Source organism: Primulina tabacum, chromosome 5 (genome assembly GCF_025594145.1).
Source record: "Primulina tabacum isolate GXHZ01 chromosome 5, ASM2559414v2, whole genome shotgun sequence".
NCBI lineage: Eukaryota > Viridiplantae > Streptophyta > Magnoliopsida > Lamiales > Gesneriaceae > Primulina > Primulina tabacum.
Window position 1 is genome coordinate 14,404,966 of NC_134554.1, and position 18,418 is coordinate 14,423,383.

The 18,418-nt window shown below is 32.9% G+C and overlaps 1 protein-coding gene across 3 annotated transcripts; it reads left to right on the top strand.

The window, feature by feature from the left end:
* Nucleotides 1-45: 45 nt before the first annotated feature.
* LOC142546898 (protein SEMI-ROLLED LEAF 2-like) lies at nucleotides 46-14,187 on the top strand. Of its 3 annotated transcripts, XM_075654864.1 has the most exons (20): nucleotides 46-536; nucleotides 1,074-1,148; nucleotides 2,196-2,311; nucleotides 3,050-3,164; nucleotides 3,466-3,594; nucleotides 5,317-5,364; nucleotides 6,009-6,205; nucleotides 6,302-6,498; nucleotides 6,608-6,900; nucleotides 7,077-7,226; nucleotides 7,310-7,684; nucleotides 7,777-7,926; nucleotides 9,264-9,336; nucleotides 10,084-10,211; nucleotides 10,340-10,546; nucleotides 10,634-10,768; nucleotides 10,839-10,967; nucleotides 11,555-11,728; nucleotides 12,370-12,503; nucleotides 12,646-14,187. In XM_075654864.1, exons 1-19 carry the CDS (start codon nucleotides 402-404, stop codon nucleotides 12,487-12,489), a joined length of 2,946 nt encoding a protein of 981 aa, XP_075510979.1. In that variant the 5' UTR covers nucleotides 46-401; the 3' UTR covers nucleotides 12,490-12,503; nucleotides 12,646-14,187. The 3 variants fall into 3 exon arrangements, with proteins under 3 accessions (XP_075510979.1, XP_075510978.1, XP_075510980.1); XM_075654863.1 differs by having other exon boundaries at nucleotides 12,370-14,187; XM_075654865.1 differs by having other exon boundaries at nucleotides 2,219-2,311; nucleotides 12,370-14,187.
* Nucleotides 14,188-18,418: the final 4,231 nt, after the last annotated feature.

Sequence of the window (18,418 nt, forward strand, 5' to 3'; positions counted from 1 at the left end):
CCACCACAACACACCACGCCCACCTTCCTTTATAAGTGTTTCCAACCATGCAAGTGCATACACGAAATGGGAAACATCAGCAATCATTCGAACAAGTCGGAGGCCGTTGAAAAATTCTCCGACGTTTTAATTTACTATTCTATTCATCTTTTTCTTCTTGATTTCTGTCGTCAATTGGATCCATTATCGACTTTTTGCATTCTCAATAAATCCCATCTCGATTCCCAGATCTATCCGATCCTTTTCCGGTCCTCATCTCCCCATTTTTCTTGATCTTTCCGTTCTAAAATCAGGTTATCGGCTTTTGTTTCAATTATCTGATCAATTGAGTGGTTTCCCCCGTTTTTAGAAAGAATTAATTTTATATCTGTGGTGGATTCAAAGGACTCAGAAAAATAAAAATGGGTGTGATGTCGAAGCGAGTTATGCCCGTTTGTGACAGTCTATGTACTTGTTGCCCTGCAATGCGGCCAAGATCGCGGCACCCTGTTAAGCGTTATAAGAAATTGTTGGCAGAAATTTTCCCGCGGAATATGGTTAGTTTTGTCTCCTTCAAGAAACGGTGAAAATTTTAATTTATTCGCTTATCATCGAATTATATTATTCAAATGATTGGAGATGTACGATGTTTAATTTCTTAACGCCATCAGAGGAACATCAATTTATTCTGCTATTATGTTAAGACTACTTTGTCAATTTGCGTTCTTTATTGATCTTAATTATTTGTTTTATGTCACACTGGACTAGTTCTCGCAAATTTTAATGTTTTAAAACTTTTAAATCACAGTATTGTTACGTCGCTTGAAGTTCAAATATATCTTAAACAGATCCTTGTATTGTAATTATTTTTATAGAAAAAGATCAATTGGCACCAGTGACCGGACACTTATATTGAGACTTATACAACGTGTAATTTCAACTTTGTTACATTTTTCTTTAGGCACACTGTTAGTCTGTGGTATTCATGCACGACGAGTTAGCATGTTAGGAATAATGCTGTTGTAGATTGAACATGCAAATTTCAAAAATTTATCATATTATCTGGACTGATTCGCTCCCTTATTTTTTTACAGGAGGAAGAACCTAATGACCGCAAAATCAGTAAATTGTGTGAATATGCTTCCAGAAACCCCTTACGTGTGCCCAAGGTTAGGTTGCTTTGATCATATGCTCAGAGTACGACTGATTGGTTCCCACTTAGCAGTGTACTTAGCGAGCTTGACTTTTCAACATTGTTGCATGGCAATCCCATACCTTTATCCCCTCATGTAAAAAATTCAATGTTTATGCTGAACTAATTATGCATTCAGAATTGTGTTTATTAATATGTCATACAAATTCGATGATAATCCTTGTTCTTGCATTGCTGGGAATACTTCTTGCCCTTTTATTTTCGTTAAAAACTTGGCATTTATTGCATTAGTATTTGATGCATTAACTCATAGTATTATATTGCATTAGAGCTTGCATTTGTCATTGTCCTCTGGATTTGGGATTTATTCTTATAATTTTCTCAGCCATCTTCATTTTAGGATTATCATTCTTCTTTCTTTCTAAAGGATATATGCAAAAATTCTATCCTGCTTAGGGATGATGCATTACTGTCGATTGATGGTCTTCCCCTAAATATGCATTTGGAAATATAGGGCATTCTATATGCTGTTTTGCAAGCCATTCACGAGGAAAAATCCACATATTTGATATGTTTTTCAAACCAACTCCTTCAGTGCAGAGAAGTACTACTCCAAACTCCAATTTTACTGAATTTTGGAGGATATTAACTGATATCTGGAAGGTGCTCAGTGCTGAATCCATAGCTCCTTTGTTGCAAAACATCATGATCTAAGAGTGCATAACTGTTTTTAAAACAGATGCCTCCTGATCTTTGATACACAGATTAGCCTATATAAGACCGAGATCTTGTTTTTCAAATTTAATGTCTTATTGGTTCTGTTCTTACTGGAATAATTGAAGCCATGGTTTGAAGTACATACATTTTTTTCCTAGTTCATATCTGCGTAGCTAGCTAATTTACCTGTATCATGTTTTGGTTCCTATTTAACCCGGAGCGTCTCGAATTTGAAGTACTTTTGAGTTGAAAATTTTATTGTCATTTGCTGGTTTGATCTCATTTTTATCTAGTTGGATCAGTCTTTGCAAAAAACAGGTCATGACAGCTTATGATTTCTAATCAGATTACAACTTTTCTTGAGCAAAGGTGTTATCGGGAACTGAGAAATGAAAATCTCAAGTCTGTAAAAGTTGTCGTTTGTGTTTATCGAAAGCTGCTGATGTCTTGCAAGCAGCAAATGTGAGTTCCTTAATCTTTTTTCTTTATTTAAAAGTTACTACTCAGTGGTCTTATTTTTTTGGTTGCTTTTGTTACATTGATATTTGTATGTTTTGTACCTCAATATTGGAGTTCTAAATTTACTTGTGCATACATATCACAAAGCTCATATTCTAATAATGTGATACTGCCAGAGATTCTCTCTTAGTTTTTGTACTTTTGACACTGCATTACCTTAATGCTAGGAAGATGTTTTTAATGTATAAGTTAACACACACTGCATCAAAATTTTTAATAACTCCACTGATTTCATTTCCCAGCATATTTATTTCATGGCTCGGAGAATTGAGAGATTCTGTATCCACGCTTGGGCACACGCTAGTCTTGCAGCTGGTAATGCCACAGGAAACAATTTGTAATCATGATAGTTACTACAAAGGAATTTTCTAGAAGGAGGTTATGGGTGGAAGAATTTTAAGTGGTCTCACTTGCAAGAAAATTGAGAAAGAGTAACTACAGGTTTATTAAGAGAGTTACCGCCTAACTAGATGAAACAGCTAGGTTATCTTATATTGAAGTCTAATTAGGAAATTAACAAAGATCAGTCTGAGCTAATCCTCCAGATGTCATTAGCATTTAGCAATCTTCTAGTATTTATGATCACAGCAAACAACCTTTTTAGTTGTCATGCGGCAAGTTGTTTTTATGATATTATCATTATGATTTCCTGTACTGTATATCATGTGTATTACATGGCAGGCCACTGTTTGCTGGTAGCTTTCTCGGTATAATACACATCTTACTGGATCAAACGAGGCATGATGAGTTGCGAATTAATGGTTGCCAGGCACTTTTTGACTTTGTAAATAACCAGGTGTTGTTTCTCTTCCCCTGGCTTAATCTGTGGGATGTGACAAAAAAAAACGAAAAAAGAAAAAAGATAAAAAAAAGAAGTGGGTGAAAATACAACTTAACAACATAATGCAGAAGGTAGCAGGGACTTGCTGATTTTTAGTTTTTAAGTCCTTGTTCAGGAAACCAAACAACAAAAAGAAAAAATTTCCACCAACTTTGTTCATTCCTTGGTTTCCTTGAAACTAAACAGATATGAAATTCTTTACGGTAAATTCTTAACATTGCTCTCTGGGCTTATGTGATTACATTTATTGTTGTAGAGGGATGGTACCTATACGTTCAACTTGGAGGGTTTGATTCCAAAACTCTGTCTTTTAGCTCAAGAGATGGGTAACGATGAAAGAATGATGCAACTACGTTGTGCTGGGCTTCAAGCACTCTCTTCTATTGTAAGCTTCATAATTTGCATATTTTTTATATTTCAAGCAGCAACGAATTACTTTTTCTAAAAAATGTAACAGTACGAAAAATTCAAGGGGATCTTTCCCTTTTCCCTCAACCGCCCGAGACCTTTTCTTTTGAGTAGGTAATCTTTTGCATGGTTCAGTTCCCATGTATAAATTTCTGTATCTCTAGATTTGAATAGTGAGATTTTATACACCTTTACAATCGTGATAGAAAGTAAAGGTAAAGAATTGGCACCAGTTTAATTATTCACTTTTCAAATTCAAATTTTGAGAAGGAAATTGAATATATAAATAGGGATTTGTTCCGTGGGCACCGCAAGGGGAAATGGAGAAGTTCGAAAGCACATTGGTGCATATATTCTCGTTATCAGTTTGTGAAGATTTGCGGAAGTTAGGACATCATTCGTCAAATCAGAATGAAATGATAAATAGGCTGAGTCATTTTACTAATTCCTCTATTTTGTTACCCCTGGAAACAGATGATTTTTCTTGGGCAAGAATCAAGCTAGATACAACCATATAGAAATAAGGTGTGGACTCAACAAACTTAAAGGATATAACTGTTGTGTAAAATGTCTACATAGTTTTAATAGCTGAATTTAACTTGAGTAGATATTACCCTCTTCTCTTCCAGGTTTAAGGTAGCTATATACCACCTCTAGTGCCAACTCTGCCCTACTAGGACTCCCAAGGCTGAAATGATTACAGTTCTATTTAATTTTATCTCTCATTTCACTTCTGAATATTGCTCTTCCCCATACATTCATTTTCTCACCACCATCAATTACTCTGTTCTTGATATCTTATAGTTTCTTAATCGAAATCTTGACTTATTTATTCTTTAATCCCAATTCCATCCAATTCTGAAAACAATACCATCATTCATAAAACATCCTGGTAAAAATTTCGAGGTATTAGATTCTTTGCTGGCATTGTGATACGCTACAGAACATAGGTATTAAAGGCACAAGGCAGATGGATATCATCTAGCCCAAGCACAAGGCATGCGGTGTTAACAAGTAGTATCCTAAAATTTCACGAAAGTATTAATCATATACAGTCAAACATGTACTTAGCAAAATGTTGAATGAAATATAAACCAAAATTCTTTAGATGAGAGGATAGAGAGGCAGTACGAGAGAAGGCTCAACTGAGCTGGTAAAAGAGCTTCATTTGTGGTTGAAACATGTTGTGTCATAATGCTTTGTGTGGGTTTGAGCTTTTGAATACTTTCTTTGAAATACCGCATTTTGAAACACAATTTGAGCATTTCCTTTTTAGTTTTAAAAGAAACTTCTCTCCTAATAAACACCCACACATTAGCAAGTCAGGAGCTTTACCTCAAGCTCGAGTGCAAGTCAGGCCTGTGCTTAATTGAAGCAGTGAACCTAGATGTTGGCTCAAGAACATTAGGTGCATGCCTTCAATAATTGTCTTCGATAGATTTTCTTGTACACGACATGATACTCGCCTAGTTCCATATTTGTTTCATAGAAAATCGAAGACTTTAAAAACTTGCTGTTGAAGAAATTAATGGAATTTTCTACTTCTTGGTGAATGCTTTTTTCTTCTTGGTATATGCCTGAATTGATGGAAATTCTGAATTTTTTCTTTCCTGTTATTTTGCTACCGTGCTTCTTTCTGCTAAATAGAGTCCAGTTGCATTATGCTCTAACAAATTCTCCTTAATCTTTCGATTGACAGATTTGGTTCATGGGCGAATTTTGTTATATCTCAACTGACTTTGACAATGTGAGTGTCTTTTTGATAGTTTATTTATTGCTGATGGTTTTGGCACTCCCTTGAAAGTTCAAAGTTAGATGCCTTCTAAATTTGGACTAGTTTGGCATATTCCTATTTGGTGAGGCCTTTTCAATTGGTAGATTATCGGGAATTATTGCACCAATTGGGACTTGTAGCATCACTTTGTATCATACAATTTTGTGAATCAACTGCCTCATCTTCAACTCATGCTGATTACTATGATATCATGCATTTGTTTATATGTTCCTGTTGCTCTCCAAGATGTTACAAGTTTCATTAAAATGAGCTATATACAACAGCGTCATGGGATTGGTGAACCCTATTTTAATGCTAAACAGTAGTTACATTTGCCTTGATCTTTTAGAGTTTGTAACTCTTCCAAATTGTAGGCACTCATACTCATGTATGAATTTCATTAAGATGATAGGAGATTCGAAAATAGAACAGCTTATGTGCTTCTTTTCTATTTGCGAGTCCTTTGCCCCTTTGTACTTTCAGGTATTCTTTTAGATTGGCACCTTATAAATGTCCATGCTCTTTCTGGAAGTTTGTGTCGATAATTTTCCTTCTCATCCAAAGGCGTCCTTGGCTACTTTCATACTCAATTATTACTCTTATTTTCAAAAGATCAGGTTGTGTCTGCTATCCTGGAAAATTGTCAAGTCCCTTCTGAGGAGTCCAATAACTCGAACAATGGTAGTCAGAATATGCAGAACCATAGGGTTCCACAAGTGCATAATGTTGAAAACCAAATGTCACCATCATCAGATATCATGAAAAGAGCTATTTCTTGGAGGAAGATTGTCAATGAAAAAGACTACTATACCTTGTAATTCCTCTTTCCAAGGTGTTTGTAATGAATTTATTCTTCTGCCAGCTTCTTCGATCTTCTTGTCACCATGATCGATTCCTTTATTGTAAACAGAGCAGATAGCGGAAACCCTAAATTCTGGTCAAGAGTCTGCTTGCATAACATCGCGAAGTTGGCCAGAGAGGCTACAACTGTACGACGTGTTCTGGAGGCATTATTCCGCTACTTTGACCAAGGCAATCTCTGGTCTCCTGATCATGGGCTTGCTCTTTCAGTATTGCTGGACATGCAATCAATTATGGAGAAATCAGGTTTTTTCCCTTCTCTGGTAAATTCGAGTGATAGACTGAGGCCAAATCAGCATTTTGTTATGATTGGGGTTTTCTGCGTAATTAATTACTCTGGTTACCGTGAATGCAGATTATAACACTCATTTCTTGCTCTCTACCGTAATCAAGCATCTTGATCACAAGAATGTTCTGAGAATACCTGATATGCAGATAGATATTGTGCAGCTTGCCACCTCCCTGGCTCGCGCAACTAGGGCACAGCCATCTGTGACAATTATTGGTGCATTTAGTGATATGATGAGACATCTGAGGAAAAGTATTCACTGCTCTCTTGATGATTCGGACCTTGGAGAAGAAGTAATTCAATGGAATAGGAAGCTTTATGCAGTCGTCAATGAGTGCCTCATTCAAATGTCTCACAAGGTTACCTTTTCATTTCCAATTTATTACAGATATATATAAACAGCATGAGGAGCTAACTATTTGCAAATCAAAGCTTAATGTTGCTTACTTTACGTGCGATGGCTGCAGTAGACTCTGGTTTAGTTGTGTTCTAACTTCTAAGAGCTTTTTGGATATTTTTACCAAATACATGATAGGTTGGAGATGCTGGACCCATTCTGGATTTAATGTCAATGATGTTGGAGAGCATTTCAAATATAACAGTCATGGCTAGAAACACAATTGGTGCTGTTTACCGCACTGCTCAGATTGCTGCTTTCTTACCAAATATATTATACCAAAATAAGGCATGTTTAAAATATGATATATTCTAGTATTTTCTTTAAATTTTCTTGGAAAACTTCCTTAGATATATCTTTTATTGATATAGGCTTTCCCTGAGGCTTTGTTCCATCAAATACTTCTAGCAATGGTGTCTCAAGACCATGAAATAAGGCTTGGAGCGCATCGTGTATTTACAGTCGTACTTGTTCCATCATCTGTTTGCCCTTTTACTGCCTCCAAATGTTCTGTTAAACCTATTGATTTACAGAGGACACTGTCTAGATCCGTTTCCACCTTTTCCTCTTCAGCAGCTCTCTTTGGGAAGATGAGAAAAGAACAAACGGATGGAATTTTGCTGTCTACAGATCAAAAGACCAAAAATCAATCCATGCTTGCTCGTTTGACATCCAGCTATAGTCGAAACATAAGTGCCAAAAGGCAACCAGTTCCACCAACCATGGATAATTTGGATACGGAACCGGTATTTTGCTTTAATGCTGTTTGAACGTCCTCAAAGTACAGTTACAAAACTGTTTGATTGGCATCTGTCATGACATTATGTATTTTATGCAGAAAGGAACATCTCTGAAGTTGAAAAATAGACAAATCAGCCTTTTGCTTTCTTCAATCTGGGTGCAGGCACAATCTCACTTGAACTCCCCTGCAAACTATGAAGCAATTGCTCATACTTACAGCTTGGTGATGTTATTTTCACAAGACAAGGTAATACTGTGATTCAGATTGTAACTACAATTTGCTAGTGTTTTATGCACCTCTCTCTTTTCTTTGTGTTCAATAGGAGTAAGGTGGTTTAAGGTCATTCGCATTCTCTTTTCTTTGTGTTCAACTGGAGTAAGGTAGTTTAAGGTCAATTTTATCTCTTATTCTAATCTATGTTATGGTACTAATTATGTTCCTATTAATATTGAACTATAGTAAGTCCGTGGGCCTTACCAAAAATATTTTTGTGTTAGTACTATTTTAACTAAGGATAATATCTTTAATATATTATAACATGTAAACCCCTTAAAAAATTATATTTAGTAATTTTAATGGATGTCCAAATTTATCCTTACCATTACATGTAAGCAAAAAGTATAATTAAATTCAAATTTATAAAAATAAAAAGTTATATTAAATTCAAATTTACAAAAATAACTTTTAATTCCAAATAATGTTTATATTCGATGCACATGCAACTGACTGCAACACATATACTCCGTGCACTGGTATAAGATGATATTTGATGGTAATTATTTTTTGGTGATGACATCTTATAATTAATGAGACTAAAAAATAATATAAACCTAGCAGTTATCATGGCATTTTCTGCAGACTTAAGGTCCTAGAAGTGTGCTGGGGCCTGTGCCTCAATTTGTGGTTTAGTGTATCTCTTGGTTCTAAAATTGCCGTAGCATATTGAAGCAGAACCACTCTAACATACTGAATTTCAAGGATAAAAGTTTAAGCTTGCCCTAGACCACCTTCACTCTGAGCTCTTAAAAATTTGTCTTCAAAATGTTACCCCTGCCTCATCGGCGAGCCAAGGCAAAAGGAAACTCACATTTTTTGATACAGGAAACATTTTGGCACCGAGGATTCTATTTCATAGTATTTCATGTTCATAATAACAAAGTCTAAGGCTCATACCAATACATACCAGCAAACTTGTAGAACCTCATGTGCAACCTGATGACGGAAGGGTAGAGATTTTGGCACACTCAATACTCCTTTGGATTAGCTTTCATTTCTTTTACTAACATTGCAATAGAAATCTGAAGTCTCTTGTAATGAGACAGTAATCTAGGCTAAAAAATTGTTCTTGACATGTGTGTACAGTTTCTAAAAAATATACCCTTTGGGTACTTGTGATGTTGAAGAAAATTGTATTATTAATTTGGAAAGAAGTTGGAACATTTGTGTGGTATGTTATTTGACACAAATTTGTCCAAACATGAAAAAGTAGAAGGCAACAAAATTGCATTAGGAATCAATATACAAATGAGTGGCACTGTCACGATTCATGGAAATTTACTGACCATCTCTTTGCACATTTTCAGAGGTCTAGTCATGAGATTCTCATTCGAAGTTTTCAACTTGCATTTTCCTTAAGGAGCATATCTCTTCAAGGAGGTAGGTTCCTATCAATGAATTAGAACTGTAGCATGTTTGATATCATCTGTATAAATGTGTTTGTTGTGTGCTGATATTTACAACAACAATAATGATTCAATGAGTGTTATAGCTTTAGATTCATCAAATATCTGCTGACAAAGATGAGAAGCTCACCTGATATGGCTTGTATTTTGACTTTTGTTATTATCCTCTGCAAAATTAGAAAGTTCTTTCCTTGCTAATTGGAAATTTGTTGAGCATTTGAAGGAAGTTAACTAATTAAATACTATTTCACTAACCGAAACCGTGATAGTGCGTCATAGAAATAATTTCGGGCGCAATGCTAGAGACTGTTTTCCTTTCAATCGATCAATATCCCCTCTTAACGGTTCAACCTCTATCTAAAATGATGTGGCCCACCTAACATGTGGGATCTGCACAAAGTCCTTGAATATGTTTTTGCAATGAAATAATGGAGATACTATGTATGGAATGGTGTTTAATTTGGATGTTTTTGTTCTTTATTTGATATATGGAAACAGTGAGATCTCAGGAGAGGAGTATGATCCTTGTAAAACAAATATGAATCAGGTGAATGACAGATATCATTTGGGAAATTGGGTGATGTGCTGTATTTCAGTTAAAAGTGCAGCATGACATTATCATTGCCTTGAGATTTTTGAGTTTACTTCCCCCTATATTGGATAATTGATTCGCCTATGTTTATAAAAAATAATCACATGGATGGTTTTCTTGCATTTCTAGGCCCGCTTCAACCATCACGTCGTAGGTCTCTTTTCACCTTGGCTACTTCAATGATCCTCTTTTTATCGGAAGCCTACAATTTCCGTCCTCTTGTTACATCTGCCAAGGCTGCATTGACTGATAAAACGGTAGGTGAACTGGCATTAATTTGTGGCCTGTTTTCAGCAGCAGGCTGTTGATCATCTTCATCTGGGCCACGCGGTTTCCCGAAATCTAAAGTTTAATGTGTGCTATATTTGATGAACAACTTCAACAGGTTGATCCTTTTCTCCAGTTGGTCGATGACTGTAAGTTGCAGGCAGGAGATGGTAAGACAGAAGTAAACCATATGAGGAAAGTTTATGGATCAAAAGAAGATGATGATGATGCTATGAAGTCACTTGCAGCCATAGAAATTAGTGAGAACCAATCCACAGAATTTTTTGCTTCAATGGTAGTGGAAAGTTTGGGGAACCTATCCAGTGTATACATCTTATCATTCTGTTTTCTTCTGTAGAACCATCGCTAGTAGTTATTCAGTACACATCTAATTCTCGAGATCTTTGTGTAGGTTGAGTCATCCATTATAAAGGAGAAATTGCTTAAAGATTTTCTTCCTGATGATGTATGCCCTTTGGGAGCTCAGCTAGTCACTGAAACTCCTGGGCAAATCTACCAATATGGTTTTAAAGAATCTTCTCCGGAGGTATTCTAATCAAGTGCTTTATTCGTTTTCTGCATTAAGACTTACATCTCTTTGCCTGTGCTGTCTGCAGGTCAAGCATCCAATATTGCTAATAAACGATGATTTTCCAACTGATTCATTTGAAAGCCAAACAGATATTTTCACCCCTTTGACCTTGGAAAGTCCCGGCCTCCTAAGTGTCAACCAATTTATAGATATGGTACGCTATATAATTGTTAGGTTATATCTTCTAGTTTCAATGGTCGGCATTGCAGCCAGAAATTTCATTCATTGAAAGACCAGCCAGATCACAGTTATATTTCTTATACGTCTCTGCATTGGAAACAAGGCATAATAACTCCCTACAATTGAGAATAACGAAAAACTATTTACAGTTTAGTATGTTTTTGGGATAATTTGTGGTATTTAGTTGTCTGCACCCATTGCATTAAACTAGATGGTTAGATGATGACAGAAGATGTGATGCATGCCAGATTATTTCCCCACAATGAGCAAGTTGGAAATTGATTTAACGATTGATTCATAAGTTTTTAACTGAAGCAATTAGAACTGTTTTCAAATAAAAATTGAGCCGCTTGCTTTTATAATAACGTACTAAAGAAAAGATAATGATTTTTTTTTTAATTTTGTTTGTGCATGTTGTTCAGAACTTTTTTTGGTCATTTTTATTTTGTGCACTTGGCAATGACAAGAAGGATGTAATGGGTGTCTCTTCATGTTTAAGTTGTTGCAACCCTCACTCACGTTAACAGCACTACTAAAATCACGGCACTGATGTTGGTTCAGGTATCGGAGACAACGAAAGAGGTCGTGCGGCTTTCAGTTTCAACCCCCTCTGACCTGCCATTTAAGGATATGGCAAATCAGTGTGAATCTCTTCAAATTGCAAAGCAGCAAGCCATGTCCAATATCACGAGTGCCCAGCTGTTTCAAGAGATCTCCGCTACCTTCGCCAGTCAGGTTAACACTCAGATCACGTTATAAGCCATCTGTTTATGTGTCTATAATGTGGTACATGTACCCTGCCTTGGTTGTACCCTGCCTTGGTATTGTATTTGTCCAAATGAGTCAATCTGGAATATCCCATATTTATCATCAATGTTATAAGCCATCTGTTTATGTGTCTATAATGTGGTACATGTACCCTGCCTTGGTATTGTATTTGTCCAAATGAGTCAATCTGGAATATCCCATATTTATCATCCATGCCATCTGGGTTCATTTCACTTCTAATTATCTTATTTTATTTTTATTAGTAATAATTTTTTACTACCTAACTATTTTATGGTTTTAAATTGATTCGTTCTCTTATGGATTTGGATCTGTATTTTTATCATTTACATGCGTACATATCAAGTAAATATCAAAAACAAAATAACAGACTTCCCCTAAGATTTCTTCGTGCCATGCATCTCTTCTGGAACTATAATCTGTCGAGTTTGATATCTCTATGTTTAAAACTTGATGGGAGAATCGGAAAACATATTATAATCATTTGTTAAGTTTCGCTTCAGTGTATTTCTGTGTAGTTTACTGCACGAGTACATGAACTTGTATAACTGCACATAATACGGTGATTCATTTTGTCATTTTATTTTCAGGCACCTTCTTCTGCAATTGTTGCTATGCCTTGCTCTGCTGAATTTCAGCATCATCTCGACTTCCTTCCTCTACCAGCTTCTAGTCCATATGATAACTTTTTGAAAGCAGCTGGAGGCTGATACGATTCCATTTGGTGAGCTCACATTCTTGCAAGTTTAGTTTCGGGTAATTCTTGGAGAAGATATATATATATATATAACTTGTTTTGAAAAGATGTATACAATTTCAGCTTATTCATCAAGTTCTTTTATGAGTTCATTATTTTTTTACTATAGGAAGTCTGAAGAGGAGTGAAATTATCAAGTTTTGATTTCCTGTATATCTTTGACATACTTTTGTGGATGTGAAAACGTGTTCCTTCTTGGGCGAGCTTTATTGTAATATACTAATTTTTATCTTATTAGATGACATTTCATGTGACGCCACCACGTCACTTTCATGTCATTTTTGTGGTACCCATTCCTATCACGAGTAGAACTCATAACTGAATAGTTCACATAAATTGCTCAAAAATTAAAAAGTTAGTATAAATTTTATTAATTTTGCTTTCAAAAGTGGAGTCCAGAAGGCAACGAAAGTCGTGACAACGATACGTTTGAATATGAAAATGGTTTGAGAGATTGTTTCAAAAATAAATTTGGCTTTTGAAACTCGAAGCATTTTTTTTAAAAAGGAAAACATCTTGTTTTAAATTTTTTTTTCCACTTTTTCCAACTCTCAGTCCATATGCCAGTCGTATCTTGTTGAAAACAAAACAAAATTTCATTTCATTGCGGAATGAAAGGGTTTATTTATGTGGATTTATGATAATTAGATTCAGAGGTCATTCAACGCTTCGTCAACACTCCCTCATGTTATCATAATAAAGGATATTCAATATTGAACGTTTTTTAATAATTTATATTCAATTTATCGTTTGAATTCAAAATAAAAATTTATATAACTTATTACAAAATGATCAATTATATATTTTAGATTAAAACATAGGCTCAATGAAACCCCTTTATTTTTTTAACAGGCTAAATCCTGATCCCTGATATTTAGCAAAGGGTAAGATTAACAAGAATTTACATGAAAATAACGTACATGGTTAAATTAGTAGCACAAGATCCAAAAAGAGAGAAAGAGCTCGCTAGGTATGCATATATGATATATTTACCAAGTTTGCCTGAGCATGGACATCCACACACAGTAAGCACAAACAATCTTCTGCGACATATACACATACACTGCAAAAGAAAGGCTCATCAAAGATATATCTTTCCAATCACCCTTTTGTTTTGGGCTCATATTATCTCTCAATCCTTCTCCAAATTTCTTGATACCAACAAAAGTCAGCTCAATAATATTAACACCCTTTTCTTCTATCTTTTCCTTGTTTCTTTTCTGGGAATTCAAGGGATCACTGTTTTGGCCACAAGATATGACTGATTTTCTTCTGGGAATTAGATACGGTCGGAGGTTGTGCTTGAAGAGGCTTAAATGGCCAACTGTAAGTGCTGCCATGGAATAGAAAAAGGGATCTGTTTATGATTGGAGGTTTAATTCAAAGCTGAATGGATATGGTGGCCGTGGAATAATGGGTGAAGAAAGGATGAAGATAGCTTTGAATCTTGAGAAGAAAAGTTAAAGGTGGCGGGGCGGGCCTTTCCCTTTTGGACAAAATTATGTTTCTGTTTTTTTCCCCTTTTTTGCAAAACCATGATATTTATTTTTAGGACCAAAACATGTGCTAAAAGGCGTGTCTTGAGTTACGTGTCTTGATTCTTGAAGAGACTAGAGAGGATAAAGATATATATATCCATCTATTCGCCTTTTGTTTGAGCATGCATTCATAATACACTCGTTTATTACATAATAATATCTTTTTATCGCGCTGAATACTTAAAGTATGTTTTAATAGCTTTTTTGTCTTTCGTTTTCTTTGATTTGAATTATAAAATTATTATATGAATTAATATTTATTGACTCGTAATTTATTAATTTTCACAAAAAAGATTTAAGAATAAAATTTTTTATTATAATTTAATTGTAAGATTTCTTATATTTAATCAATTTGAAAATACATAATTTATCGAATAAAAAAATTGAAAATAAAATAATATGAAATATTTTAAGAATTTTTTTTTTTTGAATTTATGAGTTTATATTTGGTGTAGAAAGTATATTATTTTGAAGTTAAAGTTGTACTAAAATAATACAATAGATTAGAAATGACATTAGTAGTAATATCAAAGTCCATAGGCAATGTGCCGATATCAAAACTTTGTAATATAAAAATTGAATAATGATACATACGACCAAATTTATATAACAATTCTTATAATATAAAAAATTTAATACAAAAATCTCATGATATGATTTTTTATGTGGGATAATACATTAGAGAACGTGAAAAATCATATATTATCAACACTCACTGCAAGAAAAACATGATTTTGTAACAGAATTAGAAATTTAAATATTTGAAGTCAATGATCTGGTAGCTGAGCGTTTGGATGTTATAGATGTTAGTTATATTCGTATATAAAAAATTAATTTTCTTTTATTAATTTATCAATAATGAATAAAATAAAGAAGAAATTTTAATTGTGGAATTATTATTTTCCCTGGTAAAAAACACGATTAATTTTATTTGATCTTAAACACCCATTATATAATTTTCGTAATAAAAAACAAAAAGATGTCGAAATTCTTTGTTTTTGGTTGCCACGACACCCTTTTATCATCTTAACTTAAAATGAATCAAATAAATATATAATTCACTATATTTTGTTCAATCCCTATTCGTCCGACTTAACCTTCACAAAAACATCTATGAGATGATCTCATGAATCAATTTTATAAGACAAATCTTATATTTGGATAACTAATGCAAAAATATTATTTTTTATGCCAAAATTATTGTTTTTATTGTAAATATAAACAATATTGACATGTTTTACGAATAAAGATATGTTAGACCGTCTCATGAAAAACATAATTCTCCAAGGTTTCTAATGCATAGCCCCTCATTATTGGTTAAAATTCATTTAAAAAATATATATTTCAGATTAGACCCTCTATAATTTTATTTATAATCTAGTATTTTATGAAAATATTCAAAGACTGGATAAATTATTATGATTATGTTGAGAAAACTAGAGTGCTGATATTGATTCTCTATTTTTTTTATTTGACATTTCATTCTTATTTTGGTGAAAAAAAAAACACTACTGAAACTTGAAAGAGTCCACTCTTGCTTATCTCTCTAACTTTTGTTGCATTTTTCCTTATTTAAATTTTCAACCTACCCTTGAGATACTCCCAAATAAAGCCTTACAACGTGATTAAATATCTTTTTGAAATTTAATGGAAACATGCATCTCTCACTTTTTTAAAAAAAATTATTTTTTGAAAAAAACCGATCGAATGGTCACCCATAAGAGTAATGTTGTTGACATTTGCTTCCACGTTAACGTAAAGATAAGACAAAAACTTGTGTGAGACGGTCTCATATGTCGTATTTTGTGAGACAAATATCTTATTTGGGTCATCCATGAAAAATATAACTTTTTATACTAAGAGTATTACTTCTTATTATGAATACCAGCAGGGTTAACTCGTCTCACAGATAAAGATTCGTGAGACCGTTTCACAAGAGATCTATTCAATATCCATTGGGATGAAATTAGAATCGAAATTAAAATCTATTCAATTGTATTTTAATATGATAATAATTATTTTCGTCCAATTAAATAGTTAAAAAAAAACACACACATTCAATGATGTGTGCCTGGGAAAAGGTGGGCAATAATCCAAAGAGTAAATCAAGCATTGTGATCCCCAGTCATCATTCGGATTCCAACAACTTTGTTAAACCCAAAGAAATTGCAATTTCAAATGGGATTTTAGTTGCCATTTTCCAAAACTTTTCCTAGTTTTTTGTTTCATTCACATTTAGTAGACCCATAATTTTAATTCAAAATCGAGTTGGGGTCATATACACAAAGAGGAACATTTATATTTTCCTCTTCTGTTTTTTTCACACATATTACTATTTTGGGCTTCTAATAATAATAAAATACAAAACTTTAATTCATTGATTGCACAATCAATTCAGTGGTGCTGCCGATCAAACAAAATAACTTATTAACAATTATGCCACTTTAATATTGTCATTTCATTTAAGTATCACGTGCATCATTGATTTCTTGGAAGGTTTACTTTGAGACGATCTCACATGTATTTATTCGTGAGAGGTGATCAACATTTCTTATATCTACAATAAAAATAATATTTTTGGAATGGATGATCCAAATTAAAATATATGTTTCACAAAATTGACTTATGAAACCGTCTCGTAATTTTTTTTGAACATATTAAAAAAATTCTAGTTCGAATATATATGATTAATCGAACAACCGTTCGATTTGATTATATCCATAAAATATATATAATTATCACATGGGCTGAACTCAATTATGGGCCCGAGTCACATGGGCTGGAGGTGAGACTTTTCATGCCTTTTACATATTATGGTATTAAATAACTAATTTAATATAGTTTTTCACCACTCTCTTAAAATATTATATAAAAATTATTTAATAATTATGTTTTAAACTTTAATAATAATAACTCACATTCCATTAAAAAAATTTACCGTTTATGATATGAGACCATTGATTCAACGAAATTTAATATCTATATTTCATCCAACGTACTTCTGAAAAAAATATAAAGAATTATTTTTGAAAAAAGCAAAAAATAGAATCAAATACGGGCTAATTGCTTCAATACTCTCCGTGAAAAGGATTAATTTTTTTTTTTTTTGATATTCCTAAATTATGGGGTGGAGAGGGCTCGAACTCGAGCCACCACACAGGAGAAAGAAGATGGGATCACTTGAGCTAAATCTCAATCTAAGATCGATTTTGGAGCCCCTATTTTATTTAAAATTAAATCATCATATGCACATGCATGCCATCATTTTCTTTTGTCAGTCTTCGATGGTCATGTGAAATCATAAAAAGAAGACATTTTTGGTCTGAACTTTTCTGTGGAAATTATCCATAAATTATTGCGTTGATTAAGGAGGGAGGTTGGCTCTGCCATTCCAAAACAGACAGATTCGGTGACAAGAATCAGTTCTTTCTGTTGGAAAATAAAGAATTAATTTAATATCGATAAAATTTACACTTTTAGATCTAATATCTTCGTACCAAAATATTTTTGGTCTCTAAACATATCAATCCAATACTTCGAAATTTGTAACACAATTAATCCTTGTCGTTTATTTTATGGTTAAATATATTTGTGAAGACTAATTTATGATATTTATTAAATTAATAAATTCTAGGGACCAAAATTAATCCTGAAAATCCCATTTATTTATTTTAGTTATAAAATTTTTTTTTGTCTCTTCAATTTTAATATTAAAATAAAACATAAAAATTTATTAAAAATTTATTTTAAAAATAATTTTGATTACTTAATTTAAAAATAATCAAATTCTTATAACTTAATTTTAATAAGTTTAAAAGTTATAGTAATCTTTATCTTAAAATAATAATAATAATAATAATAATAATAATATTCTTACAATAATATTTAAGCAAAATCCAAATTATATTTATAAAAAAATATAAAATTTAGTATGTGAACTAACAAAGTTTATAATAATGAAATTTTTTTGGTAAAAAATAATCGATCATTTATAATTTTTTTATTTAAAAATGATTTATTGTATAAGTTTTTAACTAAATTTTTTAATTAATTTTCATTTGTTTATCTAAGTTTTCTTTGTGCTAATAACTTGTGTACAAAATTAATATAAATTTTTTTTCATATATATAATTAATATATATTTAAATTGTACATATTATATTATTTAGCTTCTTTATCTTTGCCAAAATTTTATTTTCTAAAATTTTTCGTTAATTTTCGGTCCCTAAAATATAATAAATATGATAATGTAGTCCTTATCATTATATTTAAACACAGAATTAAAAATAAGGACTAATTTTGTTATATTTTTTGAAGTTCAGAGACTAAAAGTATCGAGAATGT